We start from the raw sequence: 26,839 nt of genomic DNA, 5'->3' as shown, positions 1-26,839 counted from the left end.
AATCAGATTGTGCTGTTTTACATTAACTGGGTACTTGGCATGCATTTCCTTTGTCACAATAATAGTACTCTAATTTTCTGTTATTTATGTGAAGTGTAAGGATATATTTCATTTCCTCCCATGATCATTAACAAATCCATCTATTCAATTATGTAACTATATTATTCACCTCTAATTGAGATCGATTGCTTAAGAACATATTAATAAAATTCACAGGCAAAAGAGTGACAAAAGTGTCAACAATAATTATCAGGGAAATTGGTTCATACTTTGCAAATGCAGACCCCTGCTCCCAAAATAGTGTGTGCAGTCATTTTAAAGTTGCAATGTTAATGTGTGGTTTCTTTTCCATTAACATAAAAATTCACAGTCTCCTGGGCCAAAATGATCTGAGGCTTTTGCATTGATAAATGAACATATATGTTTTTTCCAGTAAGGTCTGTGGGCTCAACACCATGCAAGCACTGAGGGATCAGGGAGTAAATGCCTCTTCTCTAACAGGCAATAAGTGGATTGATGGAGTAAGCCATTTTGTAAAGATAGGAAAAAATTCATAGCAAAGCTGATCACTAGCAAGCTGTTCCCGACCCCTCTGGGAATTAAAGTAGATGAGCTATGCACCTCTGAAAAATTAGATTCATTATGGAAATAGCACATGACCCTTAACTAGAGGGGCCCTAAATAGCACTGATATATGGCAGGAACAAGAGGCAAATGGTAAGAGCATCCCACTGTGTGCAGCACTATGTGCTAGTGAAGATATAAGTCAATTTTCTTTTTTTTAAAGTAAAAATTACTTGAAATTTATATTCTTTGAAGCTCCCACAGCATACTCCTGGATTTATATTAGAATCAGCTGAAAAATGTCCCTTAATTCTGACTGTATTTGCATTTATGGGTAACTTCCCATCATTGAAATCCAAAGGACTTGTTCCTCAGGGGAAGTTGGTCAGTGCTGTCCAGATTGGGTTTACACACTTACACCAAAGTATGAGGTGGACATTTCTAAGGAAGTGCAGAAGAAGTTGTCCATATCAACTCATTTGCAATGAGGGGAGTGACTCACTTTCTGCCATCCTCAGAAATGTTGGCCATTTTTCTCTCCAAACAGTGAAGCAAAGAACAGCTGTCCAAATATTGGTTATGGCTCAACATTCAGCGGGGATTTCCACTCACAGAGATACCAAATCTCTGACAAGTGAAGACAGAAGTTGACAGGGCTGATGTCAGAAGTTTTGGTTCCTTAAGCAAAACTACATTGTAATATTCAGTTGAGGTCAAGGTGACAGGAAAACTTGAAATTTCTGCTAGGAATAGAAACTAATGGATTTCATTTCCAAACCAAGTAGTCTGGAAAAACAGGTATTTCCCTGTTTGGGAAAGGCTTAAGACTGGATTCTGGTCGATGCTCTTGCTCTTGTATTTAGCACACAATGTAGAGGAGAGAGGCTCAATGTGCATCATTTCAGTGAGTCTCTGTGTTTGAATGGCTCCTTGGGTGCTGTAGCTGGCAGTGGTAAGGAAGGGCTAAAGGCCTGCTGTAAATTATGCTGTGAGCCAGACTGATCCAAACAATCTTGGCATTGAGAGATTATAAAATGACCTGGTGTCATTGTGGATTTGATCTACAAAAGACAAAGTGAAGGTTAGAATTCTGCATTGATTAATGTCATTGTCTATGTTAGGTGCTTAAAATCTTTTCCATAGTTTAGGTAACAACCTTGAAACATTCTTCTATATGCAGTATTATCCTAATACTAACTTCATGATACCAGGTGTTTCAAGGGACACCTTCACTCCCTGTTGCAATATGCTTGGATTACCTCCTAACCTATTCTGGAGCAGTAGGTTCCTCTCTGGAGATGTTTTAAAGAGGCCATTTAATGTTCAGAAGAAAATTTCACTTCATTATCAAGATTAGTCAAGAAGAGGCAAGATGGAAATGTGGGGGTCTCCCTAGTTGCAACCAAGGGCATGGCATCAGTCTGAAATGTTGTATTTTACTGCACTTGACCATTTCCAGCAATTAGTGGTGAAACAGAATCTAGATTAAGGGAAGGCTCATTGCATATAATTCATTTTTTGTTGTTTTAATTTACCAGGCTCCATCTGTTTCCCCACTTCTTCACTGCAGAACATCCTAGCTCTGAAATAAATCTCTAATTTCTTTGTGGACAGAATGGTGTGATAGCTGCTGCTACCTGTTTGTTTGTCTCTGTTTTCCACTCCTACTTTTTCCTCAGGCTGTCTAACTAGACAGATTGCCCTAGGTAGGAAACCTTCCCAATTAAAAACAAAATCAAAGGCAGTGTGTTTCCACTTAATGTTTTAGCTTTGACTAAACATTTAGGTGCATTAAAGACAGTGGTTTAACAAACAGATATACTAATGGGTTGTTTGTTTCAGTGGGTTCTCAGCTCCCATGGCAGCTCTATGTAAGGCCCCTTCCCACGGCTTCCTCTGCTAACAGTGAAGCTAATGGCTAATCATGATATTACTTCTGACTACTACACAGGCAGTGTCAGTGGGTAGCAGTCATAGCCACTCTCCAGAGGATTAAAGTGAGTGTATAGGGTGCTACTCTGCTTTTGCAAAAATTCTGCATGTTTCCAAAACCTTATAAAATCAGGGACTCATAAAACAACCTCCTTTTGAATGTTAGCATGAGCATATTTGAGCTTTAAGGAAATCAGAAGTGATAAAAACTGGTTTTAGTTGCAGTGAGTGTTCTCTATGGCCTTTCTCAAGGGGGGTTCAGCCATCCTCTCTGTATTGAGCTTCTGTGATTCCATTTACAGTTGAGGCATACTGTGGTTTTTCTCTCCCATGTGATCTTCTGTTCACAGAGGCCGTGGATGTTAAAGAGAAGCAAGGTGACAATCAGATCCCTTTATACATGTTGTGCACTTTATATCTGTGTGTAAAGAAGAGGAGACCTTTGTGGTCACCTCCCAGCATCTCGATGGGGATTAAGGGGAATGACTCATGCTCTCCTATATCTTTTGTACCTGTTATGTGAAGCTGATCCACTTTAGACTCCAACTGCTGCTACCAAAACCACTTTTTAGTGCTCACTGCAGAGAGCTGTTTGCAAAGCTCACCCAGCAAAATGCTGAACAAAATGATTCAGATCACTAGCACTGTGTAGTCTGGGGGAAAAGAGAGAAAAGGAAAGATAAAAAATTAGAAGTAATTTGATATAGTTTAGCCAATATGTAGATACTTCTCCTGGAAGTTAACATTCAGGTATGATAGTATAAGAAATAAATAGTCTTCAAAATGAAAATAGTGTCATATTACCAAGTAGGTCACACTTCCAACAACTGTTTCTCAAGATGTAAATACAAGCAATGATTGCCTTAAAAAATATATAATTGTATATTCAACAGAATGCATTTTTTTCCCCAGTGCAGCACAGTTAATTTTATCTGAAAATTAGTGATTACCATTTTGGTGTTAATTATGGAGCACTAAACACATCTTCAGTGTTCAAGGATACACGCCTCTGTTTCATATACTCCAAATCACTTGTGGAATTAACAATGTTGCTTTGTGATTTTAGAGACAGAAGAAATTTAGGAGATATCGTTGGAAATGAAGGATTAACATATTGATTAGGACTTTGCTTTTACTTAGGCCTACATGAGCCTAAGCACTGTATTTTTCACTTATGTGCATGGATATTCATTCTATGAGTGTCCCTGAGAGATCCAGGTCTGGGGGCACCAGAGGGAAGATCACAGTACAAGCTGTTTTTATTCTGGATACACACGCTTGCTTCTGTGCCTTTCTCTCTCTGCATGCCACAGAGATAACCCATACCTGGTAGGGAGCCATGTAGGACATAATATGAGGTCTGAGAGAGCATGAGTGGTTTCAGTAAAGCATTAGATAGAGCAGAAAGCTTGAAAGAGTACACTAACAATCTGAAAACAGATGAGTGTTATACAGAAAAAAACACAAGTGGATGCAACCTTTCCTTTCAAGTGTAGCCCATCTCATTTCATCCTCCTGGATGGATCTGTGAAATGTAGAAATGCTGACAACCCTTTCTCCAAGTGAGAGAGAAAAAAGTCTTACTTGCTGCTATGTGAATCATGATACAATAATCCTATGAAGGCATTCTTCCACATACCTCATTCTAAAACATTTGGGCTCAGAAATGCACTTGAGATTGATCAGAGATGGTGAGTTCAGTCTAGAAGTCTTGGATATAAACACTTACTGGAGTGTTTTGCTGAGTTCCTGTTGTGGGGTATGATCATGTGGGCTGGAGAGGCCAGCCTAGGGTCTTTAGGAGGAGCTGACTCAAATGTATGGATTATCCAACATTTTCATTAGTACCACTGGGGAGATTTGAATGTGGAATAATTTGCGAATGAAGAAACCAGAGAGGGGCAAAATGCATACCCAAGGAGCATTAGTATTCAGCTTCAGAGCAACTTCTCTGTGAGCATATATGTACTCATTGCAATATCCTGAAAATAATTGCATACATATGTATGTTAGCCCCACCCTCCAGTGGCATCAATAGGTTTAGCCTCAGTTTTCTGTTGCACTGCAAATTAAGGGAAAAGACTTTATTTTAAGAGTGTTGAACACATGGCTGCCATCCAACAACTTCAGTATGGCACCCTCCCAAGAAAACGCTCCAAGGCAGCCTAATCAGGACAGAATTCCTGGCAAAAGTACGTTTTGAGACAAGGCTCCCTCTCTTTTTCCAAAGTAGAAAACTCCTTTGATGGCAGGCACAGAGAGCATTTAAGAACATTCTCAGGTGCCTTTTTTTGCAAACTGAAAATCAAACTCAAAAAGCTGGGAAGGAAAATTGCAGGAGTAATTTTAACACTTTTCCTGATCTAGCTGGGCAGTGGAGACTGAGAAACAGCCAGCTGATTTCACTTTAGTTCTCATTTATTCACTTCTGTCAATAGGTATAAGCTCCTAACTGATTACAGGTTTTCATGCTGCTCTGTAAATGTGAACAGTGCCTTAGACTTAAACTGTATCACGAAGCTGAGTTAAATTCTCTCCTAAAGGGCCACTCAACTTTAGTTTTCTACTAACACACATTCCAAAATGATGGTTTGGGTTTTGTGTTGGGGTTTTCCCTCCCCACACACAGTATGTTTTATTGCTGCTGCACTGCTCTCCCTGCTTTGCACAGTCCAGTTCTGGCAAGTGGCTCTACCCAGAGTTGTGGTTTGTGGCAAAAATGTGATGTGTTGGAGAAAAGATGGGAATGATTCCGTAAGCCAGCAATGGTGTAACGCACTCAGTGTGCCCACAGTGCCAACAGGATGCACAGGATGGATGCCCTGGGCTGTGGGGGCTACAGGAGCTGGCACAGCCCTACAGGTTTTTCACTGGGAGGTAACAGAAATGGCTCTAAGACACAACATCCTCCATCAGCTCTGTGAGGAGTGGTTTTGGGAGAAAGGTGTGGCTTCAGATCTGCTGACATCATGGAAATGCTTCACCTTCTTCTGACTTCACAGAAAGCCAAACACATTAGACCTGCCAGAAATGTGACACTCAGGAGTAAAAAGACACAAGCCACTCTGGTGAGATGAGTGAGAACCCTCCCAGAAAGCCCAACCAGGATAAGTGCAACTGAAGAACTTGAAAAATAACATGAGGTAACATTTTGATATTAAATGTAGAGTTTGGAAGATTAGTCTAACTTCTCAATCCCTAGACTAGTAAACCTGGTGATTTTTTCCTAAAAAAGCCAAACAGCTATTCAAAACAAGAGTATTTTCCTCCTGTTTTCAGTACAGACAGCTAAATTTTTGCAAATGCATGAGTACCCGATTAAAACATAAAAGCAGAACACATTAGTCACACATATGTATGCATTCTTCACCCATATGTATCCATTCTTCAATTAGGAGAGAAGAAAAAGTAAGTAAATGAAAGTGTCAAGTATCTTACATTAGTAATAATTTTATCCTTTATTTATAACATACATAAGATAGATAGGAATACCTACATTTTTAAAATAAATAACACTTTTTAAGACTCTTGTTATCTGATTCTTGTTCTCCTGGACATCATGTTCAGCAAATAGAAAAATAATACCATTCCAAGTGAGGAATGTAATAAAACTTTTTATTAAAACTATATTAAACACATTCTACTATCATGGGTGGATCTAGATTTTTACTTTCTGTACTTTTTTTTAATAAAGTTCAGGCTAAACATGAGTGTTTTGTAACTGCCAGATAGCCTAGAACATTAATTCTGCCATCCAACATTTCAAGGAAATAGCTTCTTTTTGTTTAAAAGATGAAAGGGCCACAGGCAAACCAAACATCACAAGAACCTGGCAGACAAAATGATCCAAGGCTGTTAAAGAAGTTACAGAAACTGCAGCTTGTAAAATTATTCCCAAAAGACATCATCACTTCTAACACTCCTTGGGCTTTCACTGTTTGAAGTCCACCTTGAAAAGGAGGCAGAGGTGCCCAGGCCTTGACATAGTGTGTAAGGCTCTTGCATATGAAGTATCAACAAGGTGATGCTGTGATGATCTTGGCAGTGACTGCCCAGAGCCCTGGTGGTAGATGATGTGCAGGAGGAACTGGAGACAACACCTACCATGGGTTTCCAGAGGATTTCCTGAAGTTCTGTAGGAGAAGAAAGGTTGAGGCAGAGGTAAATGAGCCTGGCTGGCTGGCAATTAATGCAACAGACCAAGTGGGAGCCAGGGAAAGGTACAAAGAGGGAGGCAAAGCTCTGCAAGTAAGCCGACTGAGGGAAATAGGGAGAGGAAGTGATGAGCAAAACAGGAGACAATGTATTTCAAAAAGCAGGAAAAAAAGGTCCTACTACAGCAATTTTCTAAGGCACCAGGTGCTGCTCCATCTGCAGTTACATCTAGACACATCTCTGAGGCAACTGGGTACATGGGCTCATGTCCTTTCTTTCCTATGACTCCCACAGGTTTTGAACCCTACTATTATAGACTTTCAGGCTTAAGAATCCCAGTGGTTAAGTTAGAAATCTGTAGTCATTAGAATAATGGGAGATCCCTAGAGAGAGCCAACATGGCTATGCAGAAAATTTATTAGCAGCAGGAACAGAAGCCTGTATCAGCACTTTGCTGGTGGATAAATCAGTGGGTTTGCTAATGATGTTTCGGTTCTCTTGATTGAATTGGATTTGTAAGAGAAATGCAGCTGCAGACTGAATTGCTTTATATGACAAGAGAATAATGAATAGCCAATCCTGAACACCCAGGGTTTCTGTATATATGGGATAATTTAGCTTCCGTTCTTGTTGTTATTATTTTATATGCAAATGAAATTATCAATGCCTTTATATAATAACAACTTCCTGGATCACATTTATTCTAGAGCTTTTGCCTGTTTGTGTGCAAGAGAAATTTCTTCCCCTCATTTTATCCAGGGTTTAACACTAAATCCAGATCCTGCTGGAGCCTGTGGGAGTTTTATTGTATTATAGATATGACCCATCCAGAGGACATTGAAAGTGAACAGAAAATATTGAAACTGCCTGTGGTTATGAGGGTGCTATTATTTATTTGGAGATAGGGCCCATTACCTTATACTATTATCTGCATGCTACATGCACTGGGTTTTGCATATTTGATGTTTACTTAACATGCATATCAGGTTCTTTTAACAATAGTGTTTTGGAGATGGCCTGGCTAAGTGCCCTCATCAGCCTCTTGCTAGGTTGTTCTGTGGGGCTCCAGCCAGTCAGTCTTTATGTGTTTTAAGCTCTAAATAGGCTACTGCTCCCACTCTGAACGATCACGCCAAACTGAACCAATGCCTGCTGGAAAAGTAAAAAAGGGCATGCCAGCTGGCCAAGAGGGCTGAAAAGAGAGAAAAAGAGATATAATCATTCTTACATGGAGAAACTGCCTTAGCAACATCCTCATCTGCTGGGTGGGAATAGATCACGGTTGCCTGGTTGGTCTACCAAAAAAATGGCTGAGCTCCCAAGTTACAGTTACTCCTTGCCATTGGAGGTGCAGTTGACAGAGATGTACTGTTGAGACACACTACACATTAAACAGATGGATTGTGAAGGCCAGGCACTGTATCCAGCAATTGTTTCTCCCACTAGGGGAAATTCACACAAAAGATTTCCCTGGTGTTCAACAGGATCGTGGTGGTTCACTGCACTGTAACTTTGAAAGGTTTTGGATGATTGGCTGCAGCGGGTAGAAACAAACTGGCAGTGACACAATTCCCACCACTTGCACAGCAGTGAGGAAATTTTCTCTTAGGTAGGAAGAAAGGAGAGACTGATCTTCCCTCACCCACTTGCAGGTCAGGGACAATGCTGTGGGAGGAGTCTTGGCACTTTCTATTTTCAGCATTTATGGTGCCAGAGGCACTGACCAGAAAAGTCTGATCACCTCCAGTAGTCCTTCCCATGTGCTCTGCTGGCAACTGAGTGTCCAGGCAACAGTTTTTGTGCCGTACATGTGGGAGGCAGACAGGAGTGTGGGAGCTGAGAGAGCATCATCAGGCTGCAGAAGAGCATGTGATTCATGGAAACTGTCACTTTCCATAGTGAAAGTGGGAGGGATGGACACAAGGGGTGGAGGGACACAAGTTAGGAAGGAGCCTTTGTGAAAAAGATGAGGGAGCAAGAAGAGAGGTGTGCTGAAAAGGACTGAGGTAAAGAGAAGCTCAGGAAACTGCTCAGCTGGATTCTTGGAGATATAAGGTGTTATGGATGTGGCCAGAAAAATGCCTCCCAGTGCATACACATTTAATTCCAGGTAGCTTTGTGGGGATGGCAGTGGTGGGAGAAGCAGTGTAGGCGTTTTTCGTACATTTAGTATACATTCAGATGGTATTTTAGGGCTTGAAAGTGCAGCTGCTAAGCCACTCAACATTTTAAAGGTTGCTCGGCTAAGAAGTATTTAAAAAAGCCTCAAATTTTAATCCTGGAAACCAGGAAATTAAATAATGTTGCAAAATCAAGAAACGCAACACAATTTTTGGACACATTTTCTTTACAATTATTATAATAATTTTGGGCACCCTACAAGAATGAAAAAATCTGTATTGTAATTGAGAATCTGTTAAATTTTTTCTAGCATTTTAATGGTTTTACATAAATTCAGGCTTAAAAAGCCTGGCATGAAGGAAGTTAAACTAGCAAAACAAAATTGTTTAATTACTGATTTTTAGTAAGGTATTTAAAGAATTTCAACAATATAAGCAGTTGGTATGTTTTATTCCAGTAGGATGTGCTATCTTCTTGGATTGAAGTAAACAATTCTGTCATGCTGATGGAGACTATCACACTGCAGGCTGTGCCTGGAATGACAGTTTCCACAAAGTAACACAAGTCACTAGCGTTGTTAATTATTATCAGTGTATTTACCACAAAAAAGCTTTAGCTATAACCATGCCAGAGAAACAGATTTCATTTTGTTAGACTTGAAAATGCAAGCAACACTGCTAGACTAAAAGAGCTATTGAAGGAAAGAGACAGTAAGGCAGCTCTTTTTCTGCTTTCAAACAAAACTGCTGTTGACAGGGAAAGTACAGGACATCTTTCTAAAGCAGGTCTGCATAGTAAAACACACTCAGGAAGGGCAAATAACTAATCTTGTTAAAAGTTCTCTATAAAGCACTTTTGCACTCTGAAGACACATGTTTATGCTCTCAAACTGGAGCTGTAGGTGACCTGAAGAGGGATTTGCTCAACAGAAAAAGCAAAGGAGGGAAAACTGAGCACTTAATTTTGCCTGTCATTTTCTCTCTTTTCTGTGGTGATAGAGAAGAGCAGTTCTGGAGTAAGGACTTTCAATAGCACAACACAGCTGTTCTTTCTGATGTGTCCCTGAAAGAATTCACCATCTGGCATTGATGATATCACAGCCTGTTGCCATGGGACTGTCATGTCGTCACACATATCCCACACTCAGCATCCTGGCTTTCAGAGCAAGACAGTACAGCTGGTATGCCCAAGCTCAACAGCCAGCAGAAAAGGGTGACAAATCCTAAATTCATCAACACATACAGAGAGAACTGATAAAAAGCAATGAATACTACTACCTTCCCATTATAAAATCTATTATTAATTTGATTGCTCTTGGTTTACAGTTAATTTCAGATTTATATACTGCAGTCTATAAGGATTATTCTGTTTGGCTGAAGTTTTAGTTCAACCTCACCACTTTTCATGAAAGGACAGCAGAATGGGAGCCTTCAGCTATTACTCAGCCACTTCACAGAATATGCTAGAGACCAGAAACATGGCCTTTGATGAGTTATTGCTTAAGTAAAAACATACTTCAAGCATTTATTTCTGTTACAACAGTAAGTCCCTGCCTTCTCTCCATGGGGAAGATATTACAGGATCTTAATTAATCTAAAAAAAGCCCAAAATACATAATGTAACTACATTTACATTTTTTGCAACTGTCTGACAAAGGACAACTTAAATTTGTGACATTCCTGGTATTTTATTACACTTTGCAAGTGAGAAGCAGGCCCTGCAGTCTTAACAAGCAGACGTGGAGGTGACAGGAAATGGAATTTCCTAATTAGTTTCTGAAATGCATGAGATGATTGTGGTTGCCGGAGGTAGCAGAAACCAGACATGGTGACCCAGATCCTTTCCTGTCCAATGCAAAGGATGGGAGTAAGACAGCTATGTGAGTATCAGAACTGATGAAACACAGGGCACAGACTTTTCTGTGCTGGCTGCTTGTACAAGGTAGACCAAAAGGGTTGACTGAATCTCAGGCCAAATAACAAATAAACTGGGTTACATTAAACAGCATTAGCAGTAGGTGTCTTCCAGCTCGACTCCTTTTGACTTCAATGACAGTAAACTTCAGTGGAGCTGAGCCACCAAACAGGAGGGTTTCTGTAACCAGAAAAAAGAGAATGCATGATATAGCTGAAAGCTGAATGTCAGGACTAGTATTTCAGTCTTCATCTTCAGTATAAGCATGTGGAAAGATTCTAAACATCCCTATAAACAGATCAGAAATCTGGTTATCTTCTATGCCAACCCCCAATGGCAGCTGTCTAGAGGACATGAATAAAACAGTATTTTGTTACCACTTCCCAGCTTATAGACATCTGAAGACAGTGGTGTAACTTTTTAATAGCCCCTCACAGACTTTTGCTTTGCTTCTAATTGAGTCGAGAAACTGTTGCTTTTATTTAAAACAAAGAGGACCACTTGCAAGTCTATTTGGAAAAAGTCCCTACCAATCCCTTCCACTTCTCTCACCCCTTCCTCCCCACAAAAGTATCTTTGGGATGGCTGTAAACAACAGTCATGGGGATAGCAGTTACATGTATTTTTTTTTTTTTCAGAAGGCTTTGCAGGCAGAAGATCTCAATGTCGTTTAGGTAATCAGCAGTGGTACTGGAACCATTAGGCTGAAAAGTATCTTCTTTTCAAAAACTATGTATATTCTCATTTACTCTGCTTGCTTGCCTTCTTAGAAGAAAAGGATTAATGATTAAAGGGGAAAAAATTTCTTCTGGGACTGTGTAATAAAATCCATGCACAGAGAATCTCAATTACTTCCTGTGAGCTCAAGAGCATGTCTTTCTCCACTTTTGGCCAAGCAAGACTGCACTGCTGCTGGCCTGTTGAAATTCATAGTTGAGGCTGAAGCCTGTATGACCAACTCCAAAGAATGGACTTTGTCCAAGCAATGCCTCTGCCATGACAGCCAGGTCTCCAAGACAACACCAAAATGGCAATGTCATGGTCTGTCACCAAGCCACTCTGAGCTCCTCTGCACATCACTGTGTGCCAGCTCAGCAATTCCAGCCATGTGAGAATATAGGAAGAGATGTGAAGCCTTGGACACCCTGGCTATAACCACCCTTCAGAAGCAGCTGAGACTCCCTCACAGGCTGCTATTCTACCTAGAAAAGAGCCTGTAAGAATTGAACTATCCATGCAGGAACACAGGAGACAACAGGTTGGACAGGATAGACAGCTGACTGATTAACACACAAACACAAAAAATTTTTGTCACAGTATGAATGTATTATTTATCAAATAACCCATTTTCCAGGAGTTTACACTTTTAAGAAACCAGAAGGAAAACAGAGTTGAGAAGTTTCCTTTTGACAGACTGTATTTCACATTTTGGGCAATAATCTTGGCCCCTCTCTTTCAGCCAAAATTTTCAGCCCGGCATGCCAAAAATCACACTTAAAATTTAAGCAGCTGAATCTGTGTCTTGCTTTTCTCAGTCTCTACTCCAAGAGCTGGACTGCCATTAGTGCAACAAGAGATGAAGACACCAATATTTGCAACATATTTCATGTAATGAATGAGAAGCTTTTACGAAGAGAAAGACAAAAGTGACCAAATCTGTATGTGTTATATGTTTATCCTTCACAAAGGCTGTCACAGAAATTTAGGTTGCTTTTTATTAAAGTTTTTTCCAAGTGTGAGATATTTGCAGCCAGCAATTAACAAGACCACTGTCAAAAAGGATGAATACTTACCTATAATGTTGATTGAGAAAATGATGCTCAGCAAAATGGTTGAATCCCTTCTGTAAACAGAGGCACACTGAGCTGTCAGCTGCTTCATGGGGAAATAATTCTAAAAGAACAAGAGCTCTTGACAACGTCACCCAGGCATAAAAGCAAGCAGTTTTTCTTTCAGTAGGAGACAGAGATCACTGCTTCATTTCTGTTACATTTATATTGCACCAGTTCTGAAAGGGTTTTTTTCATTTTTAAAGAATGCTTTCAGTAGAAAAGACCTATTACATTTTTTTCCAATCTTCAAAGCGTCTCCAACCAATCACAAACTCTTCTCCTGAAAATAAGGCTGATTTGTATACAAACAAATGAGGAAACCAGTTTCTGAAATCAAGACTAATTGACTGTATGACAACTTTAGGGTATAATTCCTTCTACTGGAGCTGGGAAAAGCTTATGAGAAGCAGCACCACTGGCAAGTGAAGAATTCCCTTTGGGCAGAACTACACCAACAGCTAACATAACTGAAAGAACGTGGAACCTTCTGGAAAAGGAAGAATCAAGTCTGCAGCACCACAGTTGCATTCTAGTCAAGGAATACTGTACCTTTGGGGAAAAAAAGTGTACATGTTCCCATCACTGAAGACCGCAGCATAATACATGTGTGCAAGAAATGTGAATGTTACAGATGACTGAAGTGGCATTTTTTAGTTGCTGCTGCATTTCCTCCATGATCACATGTTTTTATGTGAGATATTTATTAGAAATGTATAATGACATAGGAGACGGAATAAAAGAACTGCAACAAAGAATTTCCAAGTTTCGCTGGATTACCAGCAAAATGGGACATCTGGCCAACTACCAGCAATGGCCTATCCCCTGAAATGAGATTATTTGGCAGCAGCTCTTAAGTCTGCAGTAGGGTATTCCTCCCTTTCAGGCCTTAGTACATAGTTCCTAGGGAACAATTCATACAGTTCTCTCTCCTAACCTCATAGCACATTAAGTATATTAAACCCTCTTAGAAATACTTTAAAGAACCGAAGGCAAGGAAATCTCTTTTATACATTTCCTTTTACAAATTTATTTTATATTTTATATGAAATAGGAAAGGAGCTCAATGTTTGTCTTCCATGAGATCTCTACACATACTTTTGGAGATCAGAATTTCTGCTTCTGCCAGCAGAACCAGCTGGATGCAGAATCAACCACAGCAAGAACTGGAACTTGTGTAGAAAATTAAGAACAGCCCAGTCCTACCCTACCCATTCTTCCTTTTTTTTCCCCTGAACTGAACTGCACAAGGAAAACACCATCACCATACTGGAAACATTTCAAATAGGAACAGAGAGACTTATGCATGTTAATCTTTGACAGGGTTTTCCCCAGTGGATACAGCAACCCTCCCATTCATTTTGCACCACACCATACATGTGTGGTATTGACTGGCATTCCTGTGAAAGTCCTGTCAACACTCCTCGTGCTTCTCCATATGTTAAAACCGCTCCTGCTCTTAGTTCAATCTTCCTTAAACAATACATCAGTTAAAAGAAAGCTTTAGCATCTAAGAACTGAAGTGTTCAAGTATGGAAGTTTGCTTACATAAAAAAATTGAAGTAAATTGCAAGGTGTTAAGAAGAAAATTTATTTGGTCAATGAAACGAAACCCAAACAAAACACTGGATTTTTGACAAAGCCCACCAAAAACAAGAGTGAAGACAAACGCAGGACTGTTAATAATCCTTTTCTCTCTCCTGTCTCAAAGAACTTTTTCAGATTAATCACACCAGAAATAAGTCTTGGAAACTGAAGGCTTTTTAATTTCAGTGTTCAATTTAACTTCATCTCATCACATCTAAAGTGAAAGAGGTGGAAATGACATGGAAATGCTGCTTTGAAAAAACAGTAGCTACTACAGAAAGCAAAGATATTCCAAACTGCACTGCAGTTTTGCTTTGTTGCAGCTGGCTGCTACAGAGGCCACAGCAACTGCTGGTGTGTACTGCAAACTACACATGCTGCAGGGAAACTCTGGAACTGAGTTCGGCATGAACTGAAGGGAAAATTTTAGTTGTGACATTCCTCTGTTACCAGGAAGGTGGATGAATATGTCACTACTAAACCAGCAGAAGATTCCTTTGCCCTGGCATGGAAATGCTGCAACACAAACTACAGGCCTTCAGCACACAATGATACTTAGCAGCAGAGCTTCACACAGAGTCCTTTCACGTGTTCAAGGGTACCATTTTCTAAGGAGTCACTGGTTTCGAGTCGCCAGTTCAACCTCTCTTACACAAACCACCAGTGTGCCTCACTCTACCTGGAGAGCTATTAGTGGGGCAAACACAACTGGCCAAAAATAAAGAGTGACAGAAGCAGAACCTAGCAGCCAGTGCAGATGGATGAGCATACACAGAGGCACCTCTTTGCAGATGGATGAGTACACATCTACTTGCTTATGTTTAAATTTTGTGCGTGTCCTATGCACTCAGCACTGGAAATCTGCACCTAAAACAGATATAAGCCCACAGGGCTACCTGGCTTCCACAGCTCTGTATATACTGCTCAGATATAGTCTATCAAACTAGTAAGTCTTTAAAGCTTCAAGCCTTCAAAACCCATTGCTGCTTTTTATTAGAATGGCAAAAATCACCATAGGCACTGGCCCCAGTAGTGCTGTGTCCTCTTAAGTTTCTCTTCTGCAAAACAGATCTCTAACAGACAGGACCACATCAGGCTTCTGCCCGATCTTCCCACCCCCTTCATTAAAACATTTTTCTATATAATGTTGCTTTACAGTTAAACTCCTGCCAGGCAAGTATCAGTCTGGAAGAAAAACTTCCTGCTTTATTGTAAACCTTTGAAAAAGAATTCAAATGTCTGGGCTATGGTAATTTGATAAGTTGTATCTTGGCCAGTGGGCTGCTGGCCCTCAAAAAAATCCAAGATTAGCAGACATAACACTTCAAGCTATGCTGTGTGAAACAGGATCCTAATACTACTATGCTAAATAAGACTGAAAAATGGGATCACTCACATTCCTAAACAGAAAGAGCAGATGATTCCTACAGTCTTTTTCTTTTCTGCCTAGCATTAAGTTTTCCCAATTCACTGGGTATAGACATTGTTATGTTTCTTGCAAGCATGGTCAAGGCAAGCAGATATCAAATGAGTGAACTTTCAGACAGGTTTGATATTCCTGTCACTCCTATTACTCCTTGACAACTGTATATAGGTCTAATGGACCGTGAGCATTGCTGACAGACACTGTAAAAGAAAAAAAACACAAAAGAAATACATGCTGTCCTTGCCAGACTCCCCCCCAAAACACAAACCCAAAATTTGCAGTTAGTTCTTTCAGCAGCCCAGCCTAAGGCACCTGACCCTGTAGTTCTGTGCCATGTCAGAGCACAATCCAGTTACTCAGAACTTGAGTGGAATAATGGGCCAGTATTTGGGCTGCTTTTCATCACAGTTCCTATCAAAGACAAGCTGAATGGCAGCCTCCATTGCCTGGATTTTGGCAGCTTCAGCACCATACAGCTTCTTCATTTCTGCCATGCGCCTCTCCCCAGGTCTTTCTGTCGGCGGCTCCACAGAACGCTCCACCCTCCTGTGCAGGTCTTGATCAGCCTCCACATATGGGTCCTCAGCTTCCAGCTGCTGCTGCCTCCCTAGACAGATAAAACACAGGAGATGGAAATCACTCGGCTATCGACCAATCACACTTTAACTTTTAAAAATATTACATATTCCTATTTTTGCAAGGTCTAGAAGGCCAAAATCCACACATTCTAGGGTGCAGCTGCATTCATTTTGCATAAAGACAAGTTCCTACTAAATATCATGATAAAGCCAGGCTGGAAGAAATGGGGAGAAATTAAGAAGATCCTGGAACTGAATATTAAAACCATAGGAAACCTCTGTATTAATACCAGTAAGCAAAAACCAACATTGCTCCATTTCTCCCCAACATACAAATGCCCTGAAAAAAACTGAAAACAACAAAACAACAAAAACCCAAAACATAATCCCCCTCCCAAGGAAACAGAAACAACCCGACCAAAAAAAAATCACAACCCACTCCCCATACTAAAAAAATCCAACCTAACAGGAGAGTTGTTTCCAAAATAATGACTTAGCAGCTGAGAAGGGAAACAATGCACAGGACAATGCAACTTTAGCTGAACGATAGCCAAGAGAAAATGTAATCAGTTACTACTCTGTGAAAATGAACAAATGGGTCTGTCATGTCTGCCATTAGGAGCACTCAATGAAACACAGCTGTAAGCATCGTGTTTAGATAAACTGTCCAAACACAGCCATTTCTCAAGACCTGCAAAGTTCAAAGCTGGCAGCCTTACTCTATTGCTTTGAAGACAAACAAAACAGCACCAATATGAATGCATGCATCATGTCTAAAAAAGAGGATTTAAAACAATTCAAGAGCTGAAACATTTGGACCAATCTGTCAACAAAAATTGTTGGTGGTAAGCCTGACTGGAAGCAAGAACTTGATTGTGCATATCCAAATTTACCTCCGCTTTATGGTGAAAAAAGCTTTCTCATGAAAAAAGCAATGCTGTGTGCAGTTAAAACAGCAAAGGGCTATGTAAAACTCCCCCCTTATGGGGACATTTCTACAAGATGTAGAAAATCACCTGGCAGCTGCACTCCTCAATAACAAATGACCATCCTCACAACTGTGTAACAGGCACATTTCACTGCTAATGACAGCAGTCAGGTTTTTTTAAACATCAAAACGGACGGAGTGTCCACAGGTCAGGATGCATTAGTCACACACAGGACACGCTTCTCAGCGTTTGGTGCCATGTACCTCTTCCCTCATTCACCCTAAGGCAGAGATTTAGCTTCCATAACACACATGACATCTGCAAACCCTAACCCAAAGTTAAGTATCCTGACATTTCTGTGTCAAACATCTGCAGTTTATTTTTACACTGGAAAGTACTGCACAGAGCAGCCAACTGTCTGTCAGTCTTCCTAAAGGAATTATTCCCTGTACGTCATTCACAGAAAACAGATATTTTAAACAACATTATCAGAAACTTCAGTTTTGGGATCTGTTTGTCTGACAGTCACAGAAAGCTTTTGCCTTTTCATTTCCAACACCATTCACAGTTTTGTGTTGGTTGTTGAAAGGCTTGAGGAGTTATTAGCGATCTGTTCCAGAAAGCCATTTCTGTGATTCTGCTTTAAAGGCACACCCCTGAATTAGGCTGCACTGCCAGAATTCACAAGGAAGTATACATTAGAATCCATATGTGTTTTTGGAAGAGTCAGATTTATTTGGTGTCAGGCCATTTTAACCAGAAGGTCTGAATTAAAGAAACTAACATTGAGGGCTCAGCACTATGAAGACAAGGTATTGCACCCAGGCTATACCTTGCATCCCATAGAAACCAATTTCCTGTGACACCACTCTGCTCACAACAACTACATAACATGCTTTAAAAGCACAAACTTGATGTAAATTACACTGAATAGTTTTAGACAGAAAAAAAATCAAACAAGCTTATGCTGGCAAACTAATGTTTCCCACTGTAGATTACACAGCAAAACTCTGGCAAGGCAATGAATTCAACCCATATTTATTAACTCTCTCAAGCTACAAAGATAATTCCTTGTACTTCTGTGGTGCCCATGGAAATTTTTTATTCTTTAGTTCCATAGCTGCATGCTAGAGACAGCTGCTTCCTTGCTTGTTTGCTGTAGAATGCTCTCTGATAGCTCATCGCACACACTGATCCTTAAGAAAAAATAATTTCTCTGGAGATAGATAATGAATTCTTCTGTTTGGAAATTAAATTGATCTCTACAGAAGCTTTATGATGGATGAGTGGATTACAGTTTAGTGTGCATCAATCTCCATTTCTCAGCACAGAGTAGTTCATAAATCCGTAGATCCTAATTGTAATGATCAAAATAATAATACCAATTTAAATTCCATTCTCAAAATAACCTGACAAATGTCTGGAGCGTTTTACTTTACACTAATCAGAGGTACTGCCCTTAACTTTGTAACCTGACTTCAGCTATTCCACAGCTACTGGGTAAAAAAAAATCCCAGAGTGATTGTATTACAGAGTTTTAGACATACAAATCAGGTCTAGAATTCAGACAGAGGCTCGGGACAGAAATCTGCTGTAGGGACCTACAGTTTTTTGCACCAAAAGCTGAATTTGAGCATAGAATGTGACAGCTGTTGCTGGTAATACCACTGCAGCTGTGTGGAATATGTCACAGTTCCAAATCAGTTATTTGTGGAGAGATACTACTGTGACAAACTCCACAGTCACAGACAGAACCATATAATGGCTTGGGCTAGAAGGGACCTTAAAGATCATCTTATTCCAACCCCCTGCCAAGAGAGGGATGGTGTCCACTAGAGCAAGTTCCTCATCCAGCCTGGCCTTGAACACTGCCAGAGAGGGAGCATTCACAGCTTCTCTGGACAAGCTGTGCCAGTGTCTCACCACCTTCACAGATAGCATTATTTGCTATCACGGACTATCAAAGAAAGAAGTCGTGAAACTAAATGGGCATGTAAACTACTGCTTCTCCAAAATCGGTATTTCCAGCAAATAATGGACATAAGGAACAGATAACAGAGAAAGTGTTGTCCTGTTGAGGTGCACACTAAACTTTATTTGGTGGGGTAAGGGCTGGGAAGTAGAACTTCTATCCACTACCCCAGAGTTTACTTTAAAAAAACAATATAAAGCAATACAACTTTAGCTAAATGTGTAACTACCTCTTCATAAAAATGCTGACAACAAGAACCTGACAATGGAAATACAAACAAAATTATAAACTGTCTACAACCCTGAGCCTATGGAGAAAACCAGAATTTCTCTGAAGCAAGCAACACATACTCATCCATGAAGTCGACTGCATGGTTTATCAAAAGACTAATTCTCAGCCTGCAGCAATGAAGTCCCCAACTCACTCCCAGATCAGTTTCACATTCCAAATTCACAAGTCATTGGGCTGCCAAGTTATAAATGGAAAACAAGTAATTTTTACACAATTCTAAGTAGCTCCTCCTTCCACTTAACACAGAATAAAATAAGCATGCTTTCTTTTACAGCATTCAGCTTCAACTACTGGCAAGCTTTCTCCAATCAAGGAACAGTATTTTGCAAACGTTCACAAGGCAGGCAGGCAGCTGCAGTGGTGGTTGGTTCCTGTACGAAGGAAAAGCATTACTGATGTTTTCCCAGTTGGCCAGGTCCATTTCTTTCCAAAGATAATCTTTCTCTCTCTTGAAGCTCTTTTCAAAATTAACTTATTCCTACAAAGTCCAGTTCTGCTGGGAAGTCATCGTTACCTGGCCAAAACCAGCTGGGACATCTTTTTCCAAACACAGTAAACAGAATTTTTTAACCATGAAGGAAAAAGCCCAGATCTGTCATGGCTTTCCCCCAGTGTCCTGGGTAACCCAAAATGTTATTGTATTCCATATCTATCTGTGCTCAAAATTGTTAGTGTCTCTCTAAGGTTCTGGATCTGGAAATGGAACTGTGGGACCAGCAGGTGCCAGTCTGTTTAAAGTCGGGGTTGTACAGGCAGAGCTGTCTCTTGCCTCGTGGCTCTTGCTCTTTGCTTTTCGTTCTTTCAGGGAGAGAGCTGAGGCAGTGCTGGTAGAGGCTCCCCTCTGGTTTTCTTTTGGTTTTGTTTTAAGAGGTAGGCAGGTGTTCAGCCATCTCCAGGAGAGCAGGGCCCCATCACACCTAACAGTGACTTGGGAAGACAAACACCATCACTCCAAATGTCCTCCCCACTTCCTCCTTCTTCTGCCCACTTTATATACTGAGCACGATGTCAGATGGTCTGAAATAACCCTTTGGTCAGTTCAGGTCACCTGTCTTGTCTGTGTCTCCTCCCAATCTCCCATGCACCCCCAACTTCCTCTCCACTGTGGCAGTAGGAAAGGCAGAAAAGGCTTTGGCTCTGTCTAAGCCCTACTCAGCAGTAACAAAAACATTTCTATATTATCAACCCTGTTTTGAGTGCACATTCGAAACTTTGCCCCAGGCCAGCCACTGTGAAGGAAATAAACTCTACCCCAGCCAAAACCAGAACATCTACCTAACTCATCCTGGGCCATCATCAGTGATTCTAGGCCTTACGGAATAAAGTTTTGGATTACTGTTTCTCCCTTCACCACTCTTCCCAGTTTTTATGGATGACTTTTTATCTGGCATGTACTGGCTGAAAAGAAGAGTGAACAAATGCAGAAAACTACCTCCATCCTCAGGGACTGCCAAAAGCAGGAGAAATAGAAACTAGTGTATTAGCTATTCATTGCATTTGGGCTTTCATATGCACACAAATGACCTCTTACATACTTTCAGCAAGACTATGACCTAAGCTCTTCAAAACATAAGCTATTTTCCCCACAGGCCCTTAGAAACTTAGATGCCTTGTTTCTCTAATTTTGTAAAAAGGAAAATGTCACACACTTTGTAAGTTTGATCCACTCTACATTTATTTCTTTCTTTGTCATATCCTTTGAGAAGCTTAAGTAGTAATAAAAAAAAAAATCCTGTCTGGAATTTATCTGTTTCTTATTAAAATAAATAAATAAAAAAAAACAAACCAACAAAACAAACCAAGGAGAAAACCAACTTCAAAACCAAAACCCAAATAAATTCCCTTATTTAGAAAGAAGTATCTACAGAGAGAGTTTGCAAGATTAAAAGGAGATAGAATTAGGGAGGATAATTATCTATGTCAGATTTTTAATGAAAGATTCATACCCAGCATTGTGTGGTTTCTTGTACCATTTTTAGCTCTTGGTATTTATACATCCAACCCTCAGCTCATTGCAGCCAGTGATCATATGCCATCTGATAATGTTTCTTATAGAGACATTCTTCCCCACAGGTGTGCAGGTGCCCACACTCAGCAGCCTGCCATGTGCTGCCCCACACAATGGTAGTTATGGTAAGAGACTAAGGACTTGCTCCCCTCAAGTGTTAAATGCCATTACTCACTTTCAGTTGCTTGCTTACTTAGCACATTAGTTTTCAAGGAAATATTGTACTTTCTCCAGTCTTGATGTGTTTTTAATTTTCCATGATTTCAGACTGACCTATACCCTGTTCACATATTTGTCTGCTTATTTCAAATGATGAATTATTTTCTGTTACTGCTGCGTGTGCACTTTGTGAGCTTTTTAATCTTAAATGCTACCTGAGCTGATCTTGAGCAGCCCACACTAACAGTTAAAACCACTACCCATTTCTACTGATTAAAAACTCTTAGTTCTCTCTTTGAATGCCACTTCCCACGAGCCTATCTGCTGTGTTAAGTGTTCTGCCCACACAGGCTTCTCCATGCAAAATGCCAGCTTCTTCATGTTCCTAGGAAAGCTAAATACCTTTACCATAAACCTACATAAGAGTTTTTTCTGAGGGGATAGAACCAGATCATTTCATTGTGCCCATACTTGCATGATCTGGGCATACCGTGGCGAAAATCAAAATCTTTGCCTCAAGGAGTTCCACCAAAATAGGGATTTAAATCAGGATTTGTAAACAGGATATTCAAGAAGTTTAATTTCTGCAGAGCTCTGGATTTCCAGAGGGCTGGAATCTCAAGTGCTACTCTTTATCAAGTGCAAAGCTTTGCAGAACTAGAGTTTCTACCAGCAGGAGTCTACAAGATACAATTGTGACTTACCCCCACGTCTGTAAAGATAAAATTCTTGGTTGCTAAAAACAGCACGGTCTTGCTTGCTGGAAGGTTACTATGGAACACTAAGTAACTTATAGAAATTGTAGAAACATACTGGAAGAAGAGAATGATGATTTTATAGCAGAATGAACAGCCTCACTCTAGCTGTAAGCTGACTTGGGGAAGAGAGACTTCTGTTTAAACTTATTCTTAAATTTAGAATTTTGGGCTTGCAAAAGATGTGACAAAAGGATTCCCCATGACACCATCTAACTTTCCCATTTTTAAGAGAAGTCTGATCTCCAAAGACAGCTAGGCCCTATCTTAGTATGCCAGCAGTCTCATCTAGACAGAAAAATCAAATGCTACAGCTGACTGGAAAACAGTAATTTGGATTAAAAATTACTTTTGGTGGGAGTAATTGCCTGCAATGTTAAGCTTTCAGTCACCAGTCACAACGACCATGAAAGAGAACTACCAAAAATGCTGAGCATATTAAAGCCCCAAGTATCTACACTGACAAAGTTTCCATCTGCTAGTTGAAGACAGAATGAGTTAAAAGAAATGGACTATTTCACCACATATATCTACAAGCAATGCAATATTCTCAAGAAAAAAGAAAATGTTCTCTTACAGGCTTTGAAGTAAGAGCAGATGTGATTCTTTGGCAAGCTTGTGGCAGTCTGAAACCATGGTTCCATGGACATTTTAGTTTCCTCAGCTACAAAACCAGCTTATGCAATTTCTGCTCTCCTCCCCTAGCTGCATGCTCTAGCTCCCAGGCCCCTCATGGATGATGCTACAATTGTCTAAGGGGCAACACAAAGAATCCTACAAAACACAAACAACCCCTTAAACAAAGAAACAAACAAAAGCCCAATACATTGTATTTAGTTCTAGTACAGTTCCGTGCCCTGGAAACACCAGAGCAGGAGCAAATGTCTAGGAAGAAGAATTGCTTAGCCTGGCTTTGGCACCCAGACATGTTCACTGAAGCACAGCCCAACTGAAACTTATTGGTAAGAGCAGGAAGTAATCTCAGGGAAGAGAGTGCACTCCCTCACACAGACTCAGCAGCAACAGGCTATCTAAATAGACAGCAAACTGATCTTGCAAATCTGAAGTACACCAATACCTTCTCTTTCACCGTAATCCAGTTTTTCTACACATTTTGAAGAGGACAGCTCTATAGAAACAGAGCAAAACTACTTACCAAGACAGCACGTGGAGAAAAAAATACCTTTGAAATCAAAACTAATAGAAAGGAAGGAAGCAAGATGAGAACCAAGGTGTTCCACTTTCAGCTTTGCTACTTAGTGGTATGTGTCACTCTCAAGTTAATTAAGCACATTCGTCACTGTAATTAATCTGTAAAATGAATCTAATAGTTTAAAGAATTAATTATCTCATATTATTTTGTTATTTGGGTTAAGTAACTGGCAGAAAGTTATACAGCTAACTGGAGAATACAGAAGCTGATTTCTGTTTCAGAAATAGGATTAAAAACCAAGAAGGATTGTTGTGTGGTCTCCAAAACAAACTGCCAGGGATCCTACACAGAAACAATATAATCCTTCATGTCCATGTTTACATTAGCACTAGGCTACATTGGTTACTGCCCAGCTAAACATCAAACCACCTTCCTTTTCTTTCATTCTATTACCTTCCACAATGAAACCCCTAAAAAGGAGTATTTTTATCCCAACCAGAAAATGCACTGAAACAATTAAACCCCATGAACATGAAACAATCAGCTAGTCAGTGGTATTCCAAGTGAAAGCCTGCTCTAGAAATTTGATTGCTCTAAATATAATTCATAATCAGAGATTTGTTGATGAGGGATAGAAAACACAGAGGTGAGCCCAGAGCAATCAGGGGTCTGTATCACACCAGAGGCACCAAGGTGTCTGTATGCTGGTGCCATCTGACAGAATTAAACTGATAGGAAGTTGCTGACCGACCGCTGCTTAGAAATTAGTACAGGATCAGGCACTGGCAGCTGCCTCTAGTAAGGATCAAGTCTACTTCAATAAGATTAAATACAGACCAGCTGACTCTGCACTCCCATCCCCCAAAACAACTCCAATCTGTCACTGATGGCAACAATGCTGACACCAGACAAAGACAACCCTGCTAGAGTAAACAGAAGGATTACTTAAATCTATATATAACTATGTCTTCACATACATTTATGGCTCAGTCTGAGGAGACTGAACAAGGAAATGTTAAAGTTTAAAAGTGTTACTTTAAAAACAAACCAGAACACTGAAGAAACATGAGTTTCATAATAATTTTTTATGTGTGCCCTGAATAGAAATTAAACACATGCACTTGGAAGAACATGTTTCATGATGCACTGAGCTGCTAGCCAGCTAAATAATACTGAGTTTGGTGCCTTCAGGAAAAAAGAAAGGAAGTAATCTGTGTCAGTGTTCTAGATCAAACTCACACATCTGAACTTCACATCGAAATTTCTTTCTTGATTCCAGACATGTTACAATGCTGAATTCAAATTTGGTTTATTGTCTGATATGAGAAAGCTACTTTATAAAAAACACTTGAAAAAGTTTTCTGGAGCACAACCTGCAGCTATGTTGCTGATTTTCTGGAAGTATACTTAGGCTATGAACTGACCTTTCAGTTAACTGGCAGGTACATAATTCAGTATTACCACAGACATGCAGAATTAAATAAGAAGGTCAAATCCAGAGAAAATTAATTTCAACAATATGCATTTTCTCCATGCTGCTAGTAAACTACGTGTGCTGCCTGACCAAGCATTTGGAAAGGGACATCTGGAAAAAGGGTCAAACTAAAGGAATTGGGGAAACATATCACAACGTGTGAGAGGAAGGGGTGAGGGGTAGCTTTGGAAATATAAGTTTATCTCTGATCTGAATTTCTCATTGCTCACTTCAGCACTCAAGTACATTAAATGAAATATACTTAAACACATGAGGGTAATTGCTATGCCCAGTATTAGAAACACAACAAAAAACACTGGGAAAATATGCTAGAAGAAACCTGCAGATGTGCATCTGCTGTACCTTCCACAAAATGGGAATGTTTGACTTCAGAAGTAATTCCAGGGTTTGGTGCTGGAACACAAGTCTGAGCACTGTCTCCTTTAAAAGAGAAAGCTGACATCCCACCCATCAGAAAGTTAAGCTGTACTTCTTAGCACTTGGGAGCTCCCTGTCTCCTCTTTGTCACTTCAACAGAGTATTTCCCACATTGATAAAGCATTTCAGTGACTTGATGAAGAGAAGACTTTACACGAGGAGAGCCACCAGACTAAAAGCCTATCTAGTCTGACAGCCTGCTCATGACAGAGGTCTGTAGCTAATGCCAAGGGAAGGATGCAAAAGCAGGGAATACAAATTCCTACACTTCAGCAGCATCACCTAGTGAGAAATTGAGAGATCAGAAAAATGCAGATGCTTCTTCCTGCACTCCTCCAAAGCCAGCCAGCTGCTCTGCGATCTACCACCTCAACACCTCCTCCATCAGCATGTTGCACATGATGCAATCTTCTCAGTCTGGACTCTTCTACATTTACCGATGGCCAAAAATCCCAAGGCAATGACAACTGATGAATTTTAAAGTGAGTCTTCCAACACTTTGTTCAGCAACCACATCAGAAATTGCAGACCTTCTAGGATCTAGAAATCTACCTAGAAATCAAGGTATCCTGCAAGACTTGTGCAAAGTGAGAACAACAGCACTGGTTTTAGCATTTGAATAATCACAGCAAAGTTGAGGCCCAACATGCTCTTTGGAGACCTACATTCCTTGGCAAAGTTTCTACAAATTTTGTGAATACAGAGCTGACTTTCAGAGCAACAATCACTTCAGCAACTACAAAAGAAATTAAGCCCAGGAGATTCTTATTCAGCTAAATGTGAACAATAACACTCAGTAGTGTAACACCCATTATTAGTTATTTATTTCAGTAAAAATATCCACTTAAGATTTACCCTTCATTTTTTACATTACCTCCATGAATTCAGTGTTACCAAGGCAGTGTTCTGACAACTTTAGATGTGTCCTTGAAAATACTGGGAAAATTTCTGATAGCCACATAAACATCTCTGGGTACTTTGGAGGCCAGCAACAACTGTAACAATTGTAACACTGATGAACAGCTGGATTGGTCTGTACCGAGTACTTCATATGGCTGCAGCACAAGTGTTTCTCAGTATGTTGCTATATCAACCTTCTCTATTTTTCTGGGTGACAGGGAAGTGCTATCAACACTGTATTAAGAGTTTAAATAAAAAGAAAATGGACACAAATTCCTAGAGCAGGAGGTATTCTAGATTCCTTGGAATGAGCTTCACAGCAGATGACATCACAAGGTGGCACAGGTGCTCAGCTGAGTCACCAGAAAAGACAAGAGGGACAATGTTCCCTTGTACCTTAGGATTTAAGATGCATCATCCTTTGGGTATAAATGATGAGCTTTTTCCTTCCTGGAAAGCATATGTGGAAGACAAAGATTATTTGGGATATTTGTTTCTGAATTCCACCTACGTTGAAAGCTTTTGCGGATCTAGGCCCAAGTGGCACACCCAAGGCTGTGATGGAAATCTGTACAGGCCACCCAAGTCTGAGATGGGTGGCCTAACAACCTCTGCCTGTCTCTCTCGTTTGATTTTTAGCATCAAGGAAATGAG

At 40.2% G+C, this 26,839-nt stretch overlaps 1 protein-coding gene across 3 annotated transcripts in view; it reads right to left on the bottom strand.

Annotated features, from left to right (window-relative positions):
* Nucleotides 1-14,082: 14,082 nt before the first annotated feature.
* GEMIN8 (gem nuclear organelle associated protein 8) overlaps nucleotides 14,083-26,839 on the bottom strand; it is a 28,432-nt gene continuing 15,675 nt past the window's right edge. For all 3 annotated transcript variants that reach the window (XM_085051929.1, XM_085051920.1, XM_085051938.1), the window contains exon 5: nucleotides 14,083-16,135. In XM_085051929.1, the coding sequence (XP_084908055.1) occupies nucleotides 15,885-16,135 (251 nt within the window). In that variant the 3' untranslated portion in view covers nucleotides 14,083-15,884. The remainder of the gene's footprint in view (nucleotides 16,136-26,839) is intronic.

Source organism: Lichenostomus cassidix, chromosome 1 (assembly GCF_008360975.1).
Source record: "Lichenostomus cassidix isolate B80296 chromosome 1, HeHo_3.0, whole genome shotgun sequence".
Classification (NCBI taxonomy): Eukaryota; Metazoa; Chordata; class Aves; order Passeriformes; family Meliphagidae; genus Lichenostomus; species Lichenostomus cassidix.
This window is presented reverse-complemented; position numbering and strand designations above follow the sequence as displayed.